Genomic DNA, 15,668 nt, shown 5'->3' on the forward strand with positions numbered 1-15,668 from the left:
GATCTCTCTCCCGAGCACGAACACTTACGTCCATTGACCCTGCCAGCACCTCTCCCAGACACCCCACACCGGGATCCCGTGAAGTTCAGAACAGCACCGGCATTGTCATTAAAATAAAACAATGCATTGAAGCCTGGCCGAGAGCCGAAGGCGGTACTCAGGGCCTCCCAGGCTGTCTCACTGCTTGCTTATCGCCCACACGGTGGGTTCGACTCTCTCTATCCGACAAGCAAGAAAGCCATGCCTCAGACAGCTGAAGCAACCTCTCAGGCTGTCATGGCTGGTGCAGGGCAGAGCTGGGGTTCAGACCCGGTTTCTTACCCAGCAGTCCCAGCTCTTAACTACGTCACTCCATTGCCCCAAACCTGCCTGACTTCCAAGGCCTTTGCCGTCTCTCACCGCCACTGCGCGCCAAACCTCAGAGCCATTTTCAGCCCCAACTCTTGCCTACGCTCTTCCGGAAGCACTTTTGGAAACTAATGATCATATCATCTCATTTCTTGCCTTTTCCAACGATCTCTAAGTGGATCCCTTCCCCCACACCCAACCCCCTATGGTCTATTCTCTACAGGGCAGCCAGAGGGATTCTATTAAAAAGGTGTCAGTTCATGTCCCTCCCCTACCCTGCCATGGCTCCCGCATCTCACAGACTACAAGCCAACACCCTTACATAGCCTTCAAGACAACAATCTGGCCCCACTAGCCCTCTAACGCCACCTCCCCATCACTCATTGGGCTCCAGCCATACTCGACGCCTTCTTGTTGCCAAACAGGCCGGGCATGCTTCTACCCCAGAGCCTTTGCATTGGCTAATCTCCTGCCTGGAATATACATCCTGCAGGTATCCGCCGGGCCTCCTCCCTCCTCCCTCAGCATCTTCAGATCTCTGTTCAGGTGGTGCCTACACAAGGAGGCCTCCCAACCACTGTATGTGAACTTGAACCGCAGTCAACCCCTCCTTGTCCTCTCGGCTCCTTTACCCTTCTTCATCGATCCCATCACCATACGATGCATTACCTACTTGTTCATTGTTTACTGCCCGTCTCTCCTCAGTTTGAATGCAAAGTCTCAGAGAGTAAGAGCTTGTTTCTCTCGCCAGATATCTCGAGGGTTCCAGCCAGAGCCTTCACGCAGGTGTTTGTTGAATGACCAAAGTCCCGTACCCACTCCCTCCCGTCCATACTCCCAGCCACCACGCTGGCTCAAGTTCTCCCTATGGCTTTCCCCGGACAACTGCAGGACCTCCTGCCCGGTCTCCCTCTTCCTGGCCATATCTTCTTTAAAACACACAGCTGCACAGCAGCCTGAAAGATAGCTCACATCAGCCCATTTCTCCGCTCAAGACCTTCCCGGCAGCTTCTCCCACACCTAGGATTCCAGTCTACTCCACCCACACATAGGCTCTGTAATCAGCTCTGGATTTGAGTCCAGCTCTGTCACTCAGACCAGCAACTTCATCTTCCTGAGCCCTCAGTTTACCTTTTGGTAAAATGGGCTGACAATGATTCACTGAAGGGGCAGTGATGAGGATTAAAGACAATACACATTTGTGATCTTAGCCTTGGCAGGAAACATGAGCAATTGTTATTATCATTCCTTTGCTGTTGCAACTCTAACTGCCCATTCCTTTTCAGCCTCTGCTCCAGCCCGACTGAGTGACTCACTACTCCCCCCACACACCAGGGTCTTTATCCTCCATATGCCTTTGCCACAATGAGCCCTCCGCCTGCAATGCCCTTCTCAGTCCTTACTTCTGTTTGTCAAGCCAGGTCAAATGCCCCCTTCACTAGACCCTGCAGGCCACTTCCTACCCCTTTTGAACTCCTAGTCCTTTATCTGCCCTTAGCTAAGATCTTCAGGAACCATCTTGTATGTAACTCCTCTCCCCTTCTCCTTGAGGGCAGAACCTCCGTTTTTCCTACCTCCAAATCAGAGGGTCCCCTGGGATGGAGCCTCGGAGCCACTTCTTACCAGCTGGCTCACCTTGAGCAGGTCACTTAAAGTCTTGGAACCTCTTCTCTTAAATGGGGACAAGAGGACCTGTTGTGCTGACCTCTCAGAACTTTACTGGAACCGAAGGAGGCAGAGGCATAGAAACAGTGAGGAAGGCACACGACACTTACATGCCTATAAGGGATTGTTGTTAAAACCAACCATTCTCCTTGAAAGATTCCTTCCTCTTTGGACAAGAGGATGCCTGAAAGAACCATCACCGAATGCATGGCGGGGTGTCAAGTGAGTTTTACTTTCTTCCTTATAATTTTATATATTCTCTGATTGTTACGTGTTACTCATTGACTTGGGGAAGGAGAGATTTCATTGTCTAAAAAAGAGTCCCCTGTGTTAAGCATTGCTCTTGGCTGCTGTATCAGCCCCGGGATGCAATAGGGCCCCTTCGTACCCAGTTCCTGCTGTGGGCAGATGTGTGGCTGCAAAGCAGAGTCTTTTGAGAAGGCGAGGAAGATGAAGAACAGGGGCCACACCCCAGGTTCACAGAGAGGCAGCTCTGCAAGGGCAACAGACCCTGCTTGGCACACGGCCCCACCCGGGCAAGGGGTCCACAGAGCTGAGCCCCACCGCAGAGCTCTCCCGCGGCCTAAGGAGCAGGAAGCGTGGCTCTGGCCACAGGCAAATGCCATGGGACACTGGGGTGAGTACGTGGTAGGTGGAGGGGGCCTAGAGCTTCAGAAGGCCCTAGGGAGCCCGCATGGACCCCAGGCCGAGGAATTGAACTAACTCTCATCCCACCAGGAGGCTCGAGGCCCAGGGAGCCCAGGAAAGGCAATGTGGTGGCCAAGCCCTCCCCCTGCTGGCCACATCTGGAGTGGCAGTGCCAGCAGCAGAGGGCAGCGTCCCCAGGCTGCTACACATGCTCCCTGCACCTGGGGCCTAGCCGGGCTCAGGTGTCCGGAGGCAGGTAAGGGGCAGGGCAAGGCTCTGCAGGACTGAGAGGCCCAAGGTCTCATCTCCCAGGCCCCGTGTTGCAGGGGCATCTCCCGACCCAACATCGAGATGGAAGCAGGTGGCAGGTGGGCGGGGGTGGGGGCGTGGGATGCAAGGTAGCCGTGGGGTGGGGGGAGGAGGTGGCAGAGAGGGGTTCTCCACACTTCAGCCTGTCCCACTCCTCCCAGGCCCACCCATGCCTCCTGGGCAGCTGGAGAAGCCGGGGCTGCTACTGCCTGGACTTCCACTCCCGCCCCCAGATATTGATTTCCTGCATCATTCATTTGCCGGGCCTTGGCGGCTGTGATTAGCTCTCTCTATTCTCCCTCCGGAGCACCCCCCACCCCCACCCCGCCTGTTCCTCCCTGTTCTAGCAAAGCAGAGCTAATGCCAGGCTCTAAATGAGGCTTTGCCACCCAGCCCCAGCAACTCACAGCCAAGCCTGGCCAATTACAAGTGGGCCCTTGGTGTGGCTCAGGCACAACCCCTCAAGGGTACTTTCCTGGCTAATAATACCCTCTCTAACCACCCCCTCACCAGGGCCCCTCCCAGCCAGGAAACACAGATTCCTAGCCGGCAGTGTAGGATGGGATATCATGCAGATTCTGACCCGAAGCGGGGCTCTCCAGCCTGCTGCTGGGCCTGGGGAGCCCTCAGGCTGGTTCAGGGGCCAACACCAACTTCAGCGGGGAAAGATGGAGGGGGTGGGGAGACAGTGCTGGCAAGGCAAAAAAACCAGCCCGCTTTGCGGGCACAAGGCCCCGTCTCTGCCTCATGCAGTTTCTATAACTGGGAAGGAGAAGGAACAGAGGTTTGAACCTTCTTGAGGACATTTAGAAAACCCCGAGACTTCTGTTAGCCCTAGGGGGCCAGAATTTTCTGATGCCATGCCTTCTCCAGGCGGAGAGTTAGATACGAACAGCCGGTCTCAAGGCACGTGGTAGAAACTCTAGTGAAAAATCCCCAGTGCCCACACCCAGATCAACACCCAGAAGACGGCACTGGGAGACACACTTCCTGAAATTCCTTCTCTGCACCCCTCAGAGGAAGGAAAAAAACCTGACTTGGTGATAATTCTGTAAGCTGTGTTGCTCTTGTCAAATTATTCAACATCTGTCTTCATGTTCCCACAAAAATTAGCATAGGATAGTAGTTTCTGATGACACCTTTGGTGAAATATTTTGACTTCCACCAGTAAGTTGCAAACAACCTGTCTTAAGGATAATGTCAATTCCTACTCCTGCATATTAAATAATCCAGGGGTTTGTTGTGTTTTATAAGGGAGAGGAATCCCACCGACCTGCCCTGGCTGGAAGTCGACCAGCCCTGGCTGGAAGTCGGAGGCAGCTGGGGGAGGAAAGGAAGCTGGGATGGGGGGGGGGTGCTTTCTGATGCTATCCACATGCAGGAGAAGCTTCCTCCCTCACCTGGCGACTGCCTTTGCCCCAGAAGTAGGCCTCTGGGGCCAGCCCACCCCCCTCGCCAGCCAGAAAAATTACAGGATCCACCACGGAGCACAGCAAACTGGGCCAGGAGATTGGGAGGCAGGGAGGAAAGAGGGGATTGGCTCCAAACGGACCATCTGGTCCAGTACTCGGCTGCATAGCATCTGTGGCCCAAAGAAGAAGGGAAGCCACCTGGCCAGACGGAGCACACCTCCCCAGCCCTACTGCAGACAGCAGAGCTCAGGGCCGGCAAGAGGACCCTCAGAGGGAAGCGGAGTATAGGGGTCTGGGTACTCGCCTCCAACCGGCCTCAGCAGAGACCCACAGCCCAGGCTAGACCCTGCCGGCTTTGCCCTCCGCGTCCTCCTGTTCTTCCCTCTCCTCAGTTTAGCTTCCATGTTAATCTGCCCCTCCTTTAGCCGCACAGGCCTGGGGCAGGAGGGGAAGGGACTGGGGTTCCTCCCCAGGACACTGTTTTCTTTTGTGCCTGGGCTGCCTCTTCTCTCTTCTCCTCCCTGAGGTCCCCTAGGCTGCCAGTCAAGGACTCTGTGACTCTCCCTAAGCAGAGTGTGCCCCACGATCCTGCTGGAAAATATCTGAGACCGACTTCTTGGGGGGAAAGAATTTCAAAAAACATTTCCTCAACCTCCTCCCAACCATGGCCCTTCCTTCCTGCAGCACATGTTTGCCCAGCTTCTGCTGTGAGCCCGGTACCATGTTGGATGCCAAGATACAATGATGGACACAAGTGACCATCCCTCACCCCTACACTCTCCTCTTTCTCGAGCTGCTTCATCTGCTTTAGATGGAAAGGGAGAGTGGGGGGCAGAAGAGCTACAGTCCTACAATAGTTCCCCCTTCTGCTGTCTCTGGCCAAATCTTCTAGCATCACAAAGAACTCCGCAGCCTCTTGCCATCCTCCTTCTCATACCAGATCCTCACCTCTCTTCATTGACCTCGATGAAGACAAGAGGCTCCACTCTGCAATTCCCCTGAGGCCCAGGCTTCTCTGGAGCCAACACCCCAAAGGCACTGTCAACCCAGAGCCCGGGGTTGGCCCCAGTACACCCAGCTCACCATGATTTGCTCCAAGTGGAGAGCAACGAAAAAGGAGACCCAGGCACACAAGGGAGAAGAAACTACAGAAAATAGGGGCAGATAAGCCAATGGCTAAATCCTGGCCTCAAGTCCTCTGAAATCAGGGCCCACAGACACCACTGCCCCTATTCCTCCCCCCGCCCCGCCCCTATCACCCCCCCTCCCTGCCCTCATTGCTGGGGTTTCCAGGCTAGGCTCAGAGGATCTTCCACAACATGGGCCCTATGCAGCCCTGGAGAAGGCTGGAAATGCTGGAGGGGATGCAGGAGAGGGAAGGCCAGGAAACAGGTTGGCCAGATCTCCCAAGGGCACTTGGAGGGAGGGGCAGGGTAGAGGACAGCAGGGAATAGTGAGAGGTCTCTGTCACTCTCAGAGCTCCTGGGGTGTGGGGAGCAAGAAGCAAAGACCTCAGTGATATCCTTCCTTAGGCCACCTCTTAAGGAGGCAGTGAGGCTACGAGGAAACCTCGGGGAGAAAGAAAGAGGACCCCTGCCCCCCAAGCCCCCAGTGTCCTCCTCTGCCCTGGGGAGGCCTCTGGAGCCAGCTCAGTGGCCTCCTCCCCACAACCCCCCCTCACTCAGTCCCTGCTGCGCTCCTCCTCCCCCTTCCCTCTTCTGGCCTCTGTAAAGGGCCAGGCAGTAAGAGACACACAAACTAAGAAGCAGAGTTTGGCCAGATGCCCAGGCCCGCCTCCCCAGGGAATTAAACCCAAGCCAGCTAACTGTGTAGGGCAGGGAGCATGTCACCTCCCAGACACCCCTCAGGACACCCTGCCTCTTGCAGCAAGGCCAGCCACCCCCAGAAGTGAGCATTTAGCGTCTGCACCTGAGGCTGGCTGCTGTGTGCCCCGCACCATGTTGGGGGGCAGCTGGGGGGACAATGCCTTTGCCTCCACACCCACAGAACAGGTCAAACTCCCCCCTGATCTAAAGATGAATAATCAGGCCCTGGGCCCAGGGAAGGAGGGACAAGGACCGCTCCCCAGCCCAGCTCCACATGATTACAAAGTGACCAACACAGATCACCCTGCGGTCAGGAGAAGGCAAAGTGAGGGCCACTGGGCCCCGAGACTGACTTTTTTGTGCTGTAAGGTCAGGGTGCAGAAGCCTGCTAGAACTCGGTGGGTCCCTGAGAGGCGGGAGATCGTGAACGGAGGATGCCTGCTCTCCGGACCTTTCCCCGGGAACACCCTCTGGAGAATCAGGAGGAGGGACACCCAGCCACAGTCCGCTTAGCGCCGGAGAACGAGGCGTAGGGACGCAGGAGCAGAGCTGCGTGGCAGGAGGCAGAGTTTGAACACGTAGCCCGATGGGTGCGTGCCGTGTTTGCGTTTCCTGGGGACGGTGGCTGAATGTGTCCGTGTGTGCGCTCAGACAGAAGGAAGGTGGGGCTGGGTTTTTGTAGCTGGGAACCGGGTACAGGAAGAACTGGCTCAGGCTAGATTCGAAAACGGATGCCGGGGTTTTAGGCGCCCAATCCAGGGGATGCTGGCATCCGCTCTGGCAGTCAAGAAGCGAGTAAAAGAAGCGAAGCCGCAGCGAGAGCGGGGAAGGCGAGCCCGCCGCCCGGCCTCGGCGCCGGCAACCAGCTCACCCGAGAGCCGCGCGCAACTCAGGATCGTGCACCGCTCAGGCTTCTACTCCGGAGGCCGAGCCTGGGTAGAACTAGGTTTCCATGCAAGTCGCTGCCCCAGGCCGGGATCTCCCGAGCCGACTGGGTGCTCTCAAGGGTTCCGAGCCACTCCTGCCCATGGCAAGGTTTGAGGAAGTGGGTACCTCCCCCTGGCATCCCCGGCTTCACGCCAGAACCTACGACCTGTCTCCGTGCTCCGAAACAGCTAGCTCGATCTCCTAGCGCCCACAGAAGGGCGGGGACCCGGGCATCCACTCCAGAGTTCGAGCCGGGGTCCCCACCAAACCCCGGCAGCGCGCACTTTGCGCCTCTTGCAAAGTTTCCGCGCGGTGCTAAGCCAGCGTGGAGCGGGACGCGGGCTCTTACCGTAGACTCCTTGTCCCCGGCAGTGGAAGGGGATCAGCGCCAGAAGTAGAAGGCAGGTCACCTCCATCTTCACGGCCGGTGCTTCATCCCCGCGAGGCGGCGCAGCCCGAGAGGTGGCGGGGGGCGCATCCGCCGGGGCCCCGCGATGCCCCCTGCGTCCCCTCTTCCCCCGAGAGGCGACGGAGGGGGCGGCGGCGGCGACGGAGACCAGGAGACTGAGGAGGCGGCGGTGGCGGCAGCGGCGACCCGGGTTTCTCCTCCGGCGGGGCCGCTGCCCGCGTGGGGACGCAGGGGGCGCTGGCCCGGCCCCGGGTGCCTTGGCGCGCCCGGCGCAGCAGCCAGCGCCCCGGCCCGAGGAGCCCGGCCGCCGATCCGCCCCGGGTCCCCAGGGCTGTCTGCTCCGTATGCTGGGCGCCAGGGACCCCTCTGCGGCGGCGGGGACGCTTCGATCCAACAGGCCACCGACGACTGACAAACTTGTCGTTTCCCCGCCCAGGGGACGCCCCTCCGCGGAGCGGGGACGGGAAGGCCCGGGCTCCGCTCGGGGTCAATCCACTGTCTCCAGTCCTGCGGCGGGCGCTGGGGTCTCAGTAGCCCGACCCAAGAGGGCAGGGTCGGGCGTCCTCCCGGAGGCGAAGGAGCCTTGGCCCCGGCCCTCCTGAGCGGGGGAGCAGCGCTGGCTGGGTTCGGCCGAGGGGCGAGAGCCACGGGTCCCCAGGTCCGCGAACTTAACCGAGCCACCGAGGAACCCCGGGGAGGAATCGCGCCCCGGCGCCCCGCGGGAATCAAGAGAGCAATTCCAGCCAAGAGAGACCCCAGAAAGCGGGGAAAGGAGGAAAGTTTGAGTCGTTTGAAAAATATTCGCGCTCTCGGCGAGGCCGGGGCTGCAGCGCGGGCGCCTCTCGCCGCCTCCGCTCGCCGCGCTTCGCTCCCGCGGTCTGGCCGCGGCCGTGGCGCTCACCGGCTCGATGCTCTCCGGAGAGCGGGGCTGCGCCGCGCCCCAAGTTGGTCGTCCCCGCCCCCGCCCGGCGGCCTCGGCCGGCGGGGGCCCCAAGCGGGCGGGGCCGGGCCAGGCTCCCAGGCGCGGCGGCCGCTGGGCTCGGGGCCGCGGGAGCGCTCCGTTCGCTCGGCAACTTGGGCTTCGCTGTGCTGCTTTTTCCCCCCTCGGAGCTTTTCATTCCGCGCTCCCCCCGCCTCCCTCCCTCCCTTCCTCCTCCCTCCTCCTCGTGTCTCCTCGTTCGGTCTCTCGCTCTCCCACCCTTTGTCGCTCGCTCTCCTGTTTGATTCCCCTCCAGTTAAAAAAAGGAGCCAATTAAAGGCAGCCCAGCTCGCCCGGCCCAGCCTCTGTCCAATTTCCTCGCCTCCCCCAGGACCAATTAGAGAAAACAAAACAGGGCTGGGGGAAGCAGACTGCCTTTCTCTTTCTCTCTCTCTCTCTCTCTCTCTCTCTCTCTCCCCCCTCCCTCTCCCCTCCCCCTTCTCTCCCTCTCTCCGCCCCCCCACCCCCCCCCGGCAGGAAAATGTCAGAAAGCAGAAATGGATCCATCTATCCCGAGGACAGTGGCGGAGGGACGTGGGTTTCGGCGCGGGCTCTGCAGCCGCGCGCTCGCACGCTCGCTCTTCGCCCGCCCTTGCACACCCAGACTGGCTGCCGAGCCGGGTGCACCGATTCCAGCATGCTCGCGGGGCAAGCACTGCCGTTCGCCCCGGGGACCGAAGCCTACGGGGCACTGCACACTTTGCAAATGTTTTGCACTTTTGGTGGTCGGAACTAAAGCCGGGGTCGGAGGGAAAGGCCACGCGCCCGCGTCTTTTGGGGTCCTGCAGGCGCGCGAGCCGGCCGCCCGCTGTCGGTCTGCAGGGCTGTCTGCGCGGCCCCGGAGTCCCTCCGCCCCCGGCCGAGCCCCCGCCCCTTTCCAGGCAGCCTCGGCCTCTCCCAGCGTAGGGCGTGGGGGCCACCGCCACAGCAGCTGGCGGAGCCGGGGGCGGAGAGCGCGCGCTTAGAGCTCCTGCCCTGGCCTCGGCCCCCAGGTTGCCAACAGGTTTGCCCGCAGGACCCCGCTGCCGGAGCTCCCCTAGGCCACCCACATTTCCCCGGCTCACCCCTCTCTCTCTCCCCCATCCTGCCTCTCCTTAGGACCTCAGGCGCCCCCAAGCGCCCCAGGGACGCACTCTCTTCCGGCGGCCAAGCCCGCGAACGGCTCCAGCTGCGGGGGTCAGGCACTCCGGAACTCCGCTACCTCACCCCGGCTCTCCGAGCCGGGGTGGGGAGAGCGCTCCTCCCAAACGCCAGCGGGGAGGCTGCGTAGGCTGGGAAACCAGGCGGGCGGCCTCCCCTGCGCCTCCGATCGCACCCCCCCCCCCCCGTCCTGCTAATCTCACCTGCTCCACCTGTCGCTGTTATTTATCTGGGCTTGTGCGGAAGGACTGTATTAGGGCGGCCTGTGGGATCGCGGACAACCACAGCAGCTAACAAGCGAGGAGATTATTAACCCTCCTTCCCCCACTCCCCGGAACTGTTCAGTATCTTGGTTGTGATGGTGGTTCCACGACCCTATGCGTTTGCCAAAACTCAAAGAACTTACACCAAAAAAGATTTCATTTTTCAATATGTAAATTAAAACATAAATTTAAAAAAATAATAATAAAACCCACCTCACCCCAGGCCCATCTCCTGCTAGGTCCCACCTCCCCTGACCCTCGAGGGACTGACTTCTCACAGGAGAACGTGCCGAGCAGCAGTGGGAGGTGTTGGGAGAAATGCCAGGCCGCCGTGGGGGGTGTGCCATCCGCTGACACCTTCTCGGTTCCCCCCCCTTTTTTGTTTTAAATTTATTTGACAGAGACAGCCAGCGAGAGAGGGAACACAAGCAGGGGGAGTGGGAGAGGAAGAAGCAGGCTCCCAGCGGAGGAGCCTGATGTGGGGCTCCATCCCAGAATGCCAGGATCACGCCCTGAGCTGAAGGCAGACGCTTAACGACTGCGCCACCCAGGTGCCCCATTCTCGGTTCCCTTTCTGCCCATCCTGGGAAGTCCGAAAACATCTGAAGAATCTTATTCTCCAGCCCACCTCCAACGGATTTCTCGGTCTTCATCCCCTCCCCCCTTTTCTGTCTCCTTCCTTTCCTGTGGACCCAAGGCTGAATAAGGGCATCCCACTTAGTGCTGTGCACCCAACAGGGCCAGCTGGAGAGTTGTTAAATGAATGGATGAATGATGCCCATCATAGGCCAGATACCACAGACCTGGGACACCCTCAAGGCAACCAGCCTTTCTACTCCCCACACCACAACCATTACCCCCAAGAGAAAAATCCATTTTCTGCTCCACCGGGCTGCAGAGCTATCGGGCCTCTTCCCACCTACCTCCCCCACCCATTCTAAAAAGGAAGTGGCACCGATTGAGGGTGTGGTGATAACTATTTTCTTTTATCGTCATCTTCTTCCCGTTGTTCAAAAATTCCTAGAGACCCTCACCGCCTCCAGGAAGCTCTCAGGGAGTGATCACGATCATTCTTGCCCTTCTTGGCTTTGCCCATTCTGAATTGAATGAGCATGTGTCCAAGCCAGAGGAGACTGCCTTTCTATTTTCCAGTCAGCTGGTCCAACCCCCCAAACAGCAGTTAATTGCTCCTCTTTGGCTTTGGGGTGTTTTACTGAGGGACAGGAAACCCAACTGACTCAGCTGACATTCTCTTGAGTTTGCCCTCTCTGAACACATACACTGGCCTGAAGGAGAGAGACGACTCATGGTCAGGGAGAGACCAGAAGGAGGCGGAGCCGGGCTGGGATTGAACATTCGCTGTGGTGAATTCACTTGTGAATACCCTGCAGTCAATTGTAGGCAGTGTAAGTACCTTGACAGCCTGTTTGCCTGTGCCTGTAAGTTCGGCCATCTCCTGCCCCAAGTGTGCCCGGCCTGCTGCCTCCGACACAGCCTCTGACAAGGGGAGGCAACCAGGGAGGAGGAAAAAAGCACTAGACATGGGAGCCATCAGTCCTATGTTCCAGTCGTAACCTCTCTAGGCCTCAGTTTCCCCAGCTGTAAAGTGAGTGGGATCCCTATGTCACAGAGCAGTTGTGAGAGGTGAGTAATAATAACGGCTGATACCACAGGCCAGGTACTGTTCTAAGCCCGTCATGTGGATAACTATTTAATCCTCCTAACAACTATGGGAGATAAGACTTAATCTCACAGAATAACACAGAACAATTTAGTGACTCGCATAGCGGCTAAGTGGCTTTCACTTAGGTAGCTTGGCTCCTTGACCTTGTTCCTTCCCACTATTCTATAAGAAATGTAAGGACCTAGGTGCCTAGTAAATGTTCTCGCAAGAAGTGTTTCCTATTCTTTTCGCACACAGAGAACAATTCACTGGGCCCCAAACTGGGCTGTTGGGGGGCGGCACGTGAGCTCTACACCACTGCACCTGAGGCCAACCAAGGCTGGGCTGCCTGGAGGCCAGCCGCCGATTGCCAACTCCTGCCTTCCACCCAACATACTCAAGAAAAGCCCTCTCTTTTGCCCCAGAGAAAGCCCAGCCCTTGGGCTCCAGGAGGTTTCAAGAACTAGCTGCTGATTGAGGGGGTGTGTGACACAGCAGGGAACCAGGAATCCCGGACCTTGGCCAGGCAGGGCAGCTGAGGGCTTTGGCAGTGAGAGTTCCTTATAAGAAAGCTCCCCCATCTCCTGCCCGAGGGAACTCAGAGCCTGGGAAAGGAGAAAAGAGGGAGAGAGAGGGAGAGGAAGTCTGCGGGAATGGTGTCATCACTTGCTAGGGAAATTGTCTCTGAAAATCATACGGTGGCAGACATCGATTCAATCTCAGGGCAAGACACTTCTGGTCAGGTGGGGAGAAGGCTGGCTGGGGCGGGAGGGGGTGAAGGCCGAGGAGAGTTATGACCCTGCCGAAAGACCAGTTTATTAATTCAGGCTCTAACAAATAACCAATTAATGGTTCCAGCTGCTAATTAGTAAGCAGTTAACTCCTGTTAATAAAACGTGCTGCTCAGGACTAGTGACCGTGCAACCCCGCAGTGACAGCCGTGGAGAGGAGGGGCCCCGGCGACTTCTGACGCCCAGGTTCTGTAGCTCCCCCCCCCCTTCATTCCAAACTGCTGGCAGACCCTCTGCTCTGAAATGCAGGCTTCCTGAGAGCCGGGACGCCGTCCGTTCACCATTCGTTCGCAGAACAAGTGTCCCCTACTCTATGCCAGGCGCTACGCGAGGCACCAGAGATTCAATGGGAACAAAACCGACAAGAACCTCTGCCCGCAGGGAGCTTCTATTCTAGTGAAGAGACAAACAATAGACTATGTAAATAAGGAAAATAAATAGTATTTAGACAGTAAGGACAATGTGACAGCTAGAAGAGGAGTAGGAATGACAGGGTGTCTGGACGAGATTCCATTGACATTGGAGTCATGACCTTAAGGAAAAGAGGGGTCCACCTGTGCCAGTCTCTGCAGGGAGAACGCTGCAGGGAGAGGGGATGGCAAGTGCAAAGGCCCTGCGGTCGTGAGGAGGTGCAGCTGAGCAGGTAAGAGAAGAGCAGTAGGAGCTGAGATCAGAGAGGTTAAGGGGGCAGCTCCTTTGGTCCTTGGGGTCATTGCAGGAGGTTGGGTTTTATCCCAATTAAATGGGAGCTGTGGCAGGGTTTTAATCAGAAATGGGGGAGAGGATCTGACTTTAATTTAGCAAGCTCACTCAGGCTCTGTATAAGGAACCGATTGAAGGGGCTGCCACAGTATCCCTAGTACCTGGCACAGTGCCAGGCACTTCGTGTGTGTCCAATAAATGCTTATCATGTGAATTGGCACCTAAAAAATGATGGGGCCAGATTGTGAGACAGGGAAACATCACTTTTGAAAGTCCAATTTAAATGGGTCCTCTTGTAAATTATTTTACAACCACCAAGGGTGCCCTCACATTCGACCTCTCCAAGGAATTCCACACCCACTATGCTACTTGGTCCTCAAAATATCCCTGTGAGTTAAGTAAAGACACCTCCTCCATTTTACAGATGTGAAGACTGAGCCAAAGAGACATTTACCGACAGGCTTAACAATGAGTTATTGAAAATACCAGTCTCAGAACAATGGCGGTGGGGATTCGAAAGAGACAGGAGTCCCTCCCCCTGTCTGGCCACCTTTCCACAAATGTGCCATGCCTCACTGGGTGATCTTCCCTCTCCGGGCTCCAGATTCTCATTTTCACAATAAGCGGATATGCCCAGTCTGGCTCTGAAATGCTCCCCGCTCAGACTCCGAAGGCGTACGAGCTGTGTCTGTGGCCTGTTATCTGGATGACACCATTTCTCCAGTGAGGGTCACCTCGGCTGTCCCAAGCTCCGTTTGTCCACACTACTGTTGGAACAGGGGAGGTTTTGTTTAACTTTTTTGAGCTGATGTTTCAATGGATCAAAAGTAGTTTGGTTTTAACACCAGCTTGGAAAACACATGGTCTTCCCACTCTGAGTGGGTGTAAAGAGCACTGATTTACCCAGCTCTACTTCCCCACTGGGTGGGTCTGGGAAGGGGGTGAATGGGCTGAAAGAGTTAGGTTCTCCTGGCTGTTTACCAATCCAACAAATATTTATTGAACCAGGCATTGTGCCTTCATCTTACTGGGTATTCTGCTGAAGACATCCAACAAGTGAAGACACAGCCTGCCTCAGGGAGCCCCAGTCTGAGGGAGACACAGCCCTGCCTCAGGGAGCCCCAGTCTGAGGGAGACACAGCCCTGCCCTCAGGGAGCCCCAGTCTGAGGGAGACACAGCCCTGCCTCAGGGAGCCCCAGCCTGAGGGGGGAGACACAGCCCTGCCCTCAGGGAGCCCCAGTCTGAGGGGGGAGACACAGCCCTGCCTCAGGGAGCCCCAGTCTGAGGGGAGACACCTCCCTGCTCTCAGGGAGCCCCAGTCTGAGGGAGACACAGCCCTGCCCTCAGGGAGCCCCAGTCTGAGGGAGACACAGCCCTGCCTCAGGGAGCCCCAGCCTGAGGGGGGAGACACAGCCCTGCCCTCAGGGAGCCCCAGTCTGAGGGGGGAGACACAGCCCTGCCTCAGGGAGCCCCAGTCTGAGGGGGGAGACACAGCCCTGCCCTCAGGGAGCCCCAGTCTGAGGGGGAGACACAGCCCTGCCCTCAGGGAACATCAGTCTGAGGGAGGAGACATAGACCTGCCCTTAGGGAGCCTCAATCTGAGGGGGAGACACAGTCCTGCCCTCAGGGAGCCCCAATCTGAGGGAGGAGACTGCTACTATAGAGTTATGGATCCTGGTTAAAAAAAAAAATGGAGTCAGGATTGAGATCTAGGAGCAGACCCACTGTAACAGTAGTGAAGTAATGACTAAGGGGGTAAGGGCTAGGGAGATGGGGAACAAGGAAGACATCCTGCTGGTTACTCTGACTTCTTGGCTTTTACTGCAAGATTGTTTCCTACTTTAAGCCTGCTTGCCTGCAGCCTTCCAAGTTTCAACCAAACCCAAGGGAAGCAGCCTGGTGTTTTATTTGGGTATTTTCTCCTAATGCAAATGTCTCTCTGGGCTCATGGGAACCAGGCCTGTTTAAAGGCGGGAATGGGAAGCGGGCATGTGGCAGTCAGCATCCGGAGGGAAGAAAGCCCACCGTCTCTGGGGGCCAGGCCCCAGCCCAGCAACAAACCCCATCCCCTCCTCAGCCCACCAGCCTCCCTAGCGACACAGCTGGCCAGGGGGATTGCAGGACACTTGGAGGTCAGCCACTCTCCCGGGTCTCCAGCTGGTCTTGTGGATGTCACCCTCGACCTCAGGGTGAGAGCGGTATCTGTGTGGCGAGCCCTGGTCGCACCTGTGCCGTGAGCTCTAGGACAGGTGGGTGTGTCCCCCCGGGCCGCTCACAGCCCCCAGCACAGGGCTGAGCACCCGGCAGCCACTTGATGCCTGCTCATTAAGACGAACCGAATCCGCACAAGAACGCTCTCGGCAAGAGCCGACTTACCGGGATCAGGGAAGCCCAAATTATCCGGACAATTATACACGAGGGACAAATACCCAAATTATCCGGACAATTGTACACGAGGGACAAATATAAAAAATAAATATGTAAGAAGAAATATTTGTGTTAGGTACAGGCTGTGGGAAAGCAAATTCGAAGGGGAGGGAAGGAGGCAAGCGAGGGCCGGAAGGTTTGGGGAAACTGTGTAAACA

At 57.5% G+C, this 15,668-nt stretch overlaps 1 protein-coding gene across 2 annotated transcripts in view; it reads right to left on the reverse strand.

Moving 5' to 3' along the window:
- Positions 1–8,565, reverse strand: part of MDGA1 (MAM domain containing glycosylphosphatidylinositol anchor 1) — a 59,747-nt gene extending 51,182 nt beyond the window's left edge. Inside the window, exon 1 of one of the 2 annotated variants that reach the window (XM_087858208.1) lies at positions 7,485–8,565. In XM_087858208.1, coding sequence (XP_087714334.1) covers positions 7,485–7,551 — 67 coding nt within the window. In that variant the 5' untranslated portion in view covers positions 7,552–8,565. The remainder of the gene's footprint in view (positions 1–7,484) is intronic. The other variant, XM_045786320.2, reaches the window with a different exon arrangement.
- Positions 8,566–15,668: the final 7,103 nt, after the last annotated feature.

This window comes from Ursus americanus, chromosome 32, assembly GCF_024610735.1.
Source record: "Ursus americanus isolate L20-20 chromosome 32, mUrsAme1.1.p, whole genome shotgun sequence".
Taxonomy (NCBI): Eukaryota; Metazoa; Chordata; class Mammalia; order Carnivora; family Ursidae; genus Ursus; species Ursus americanus.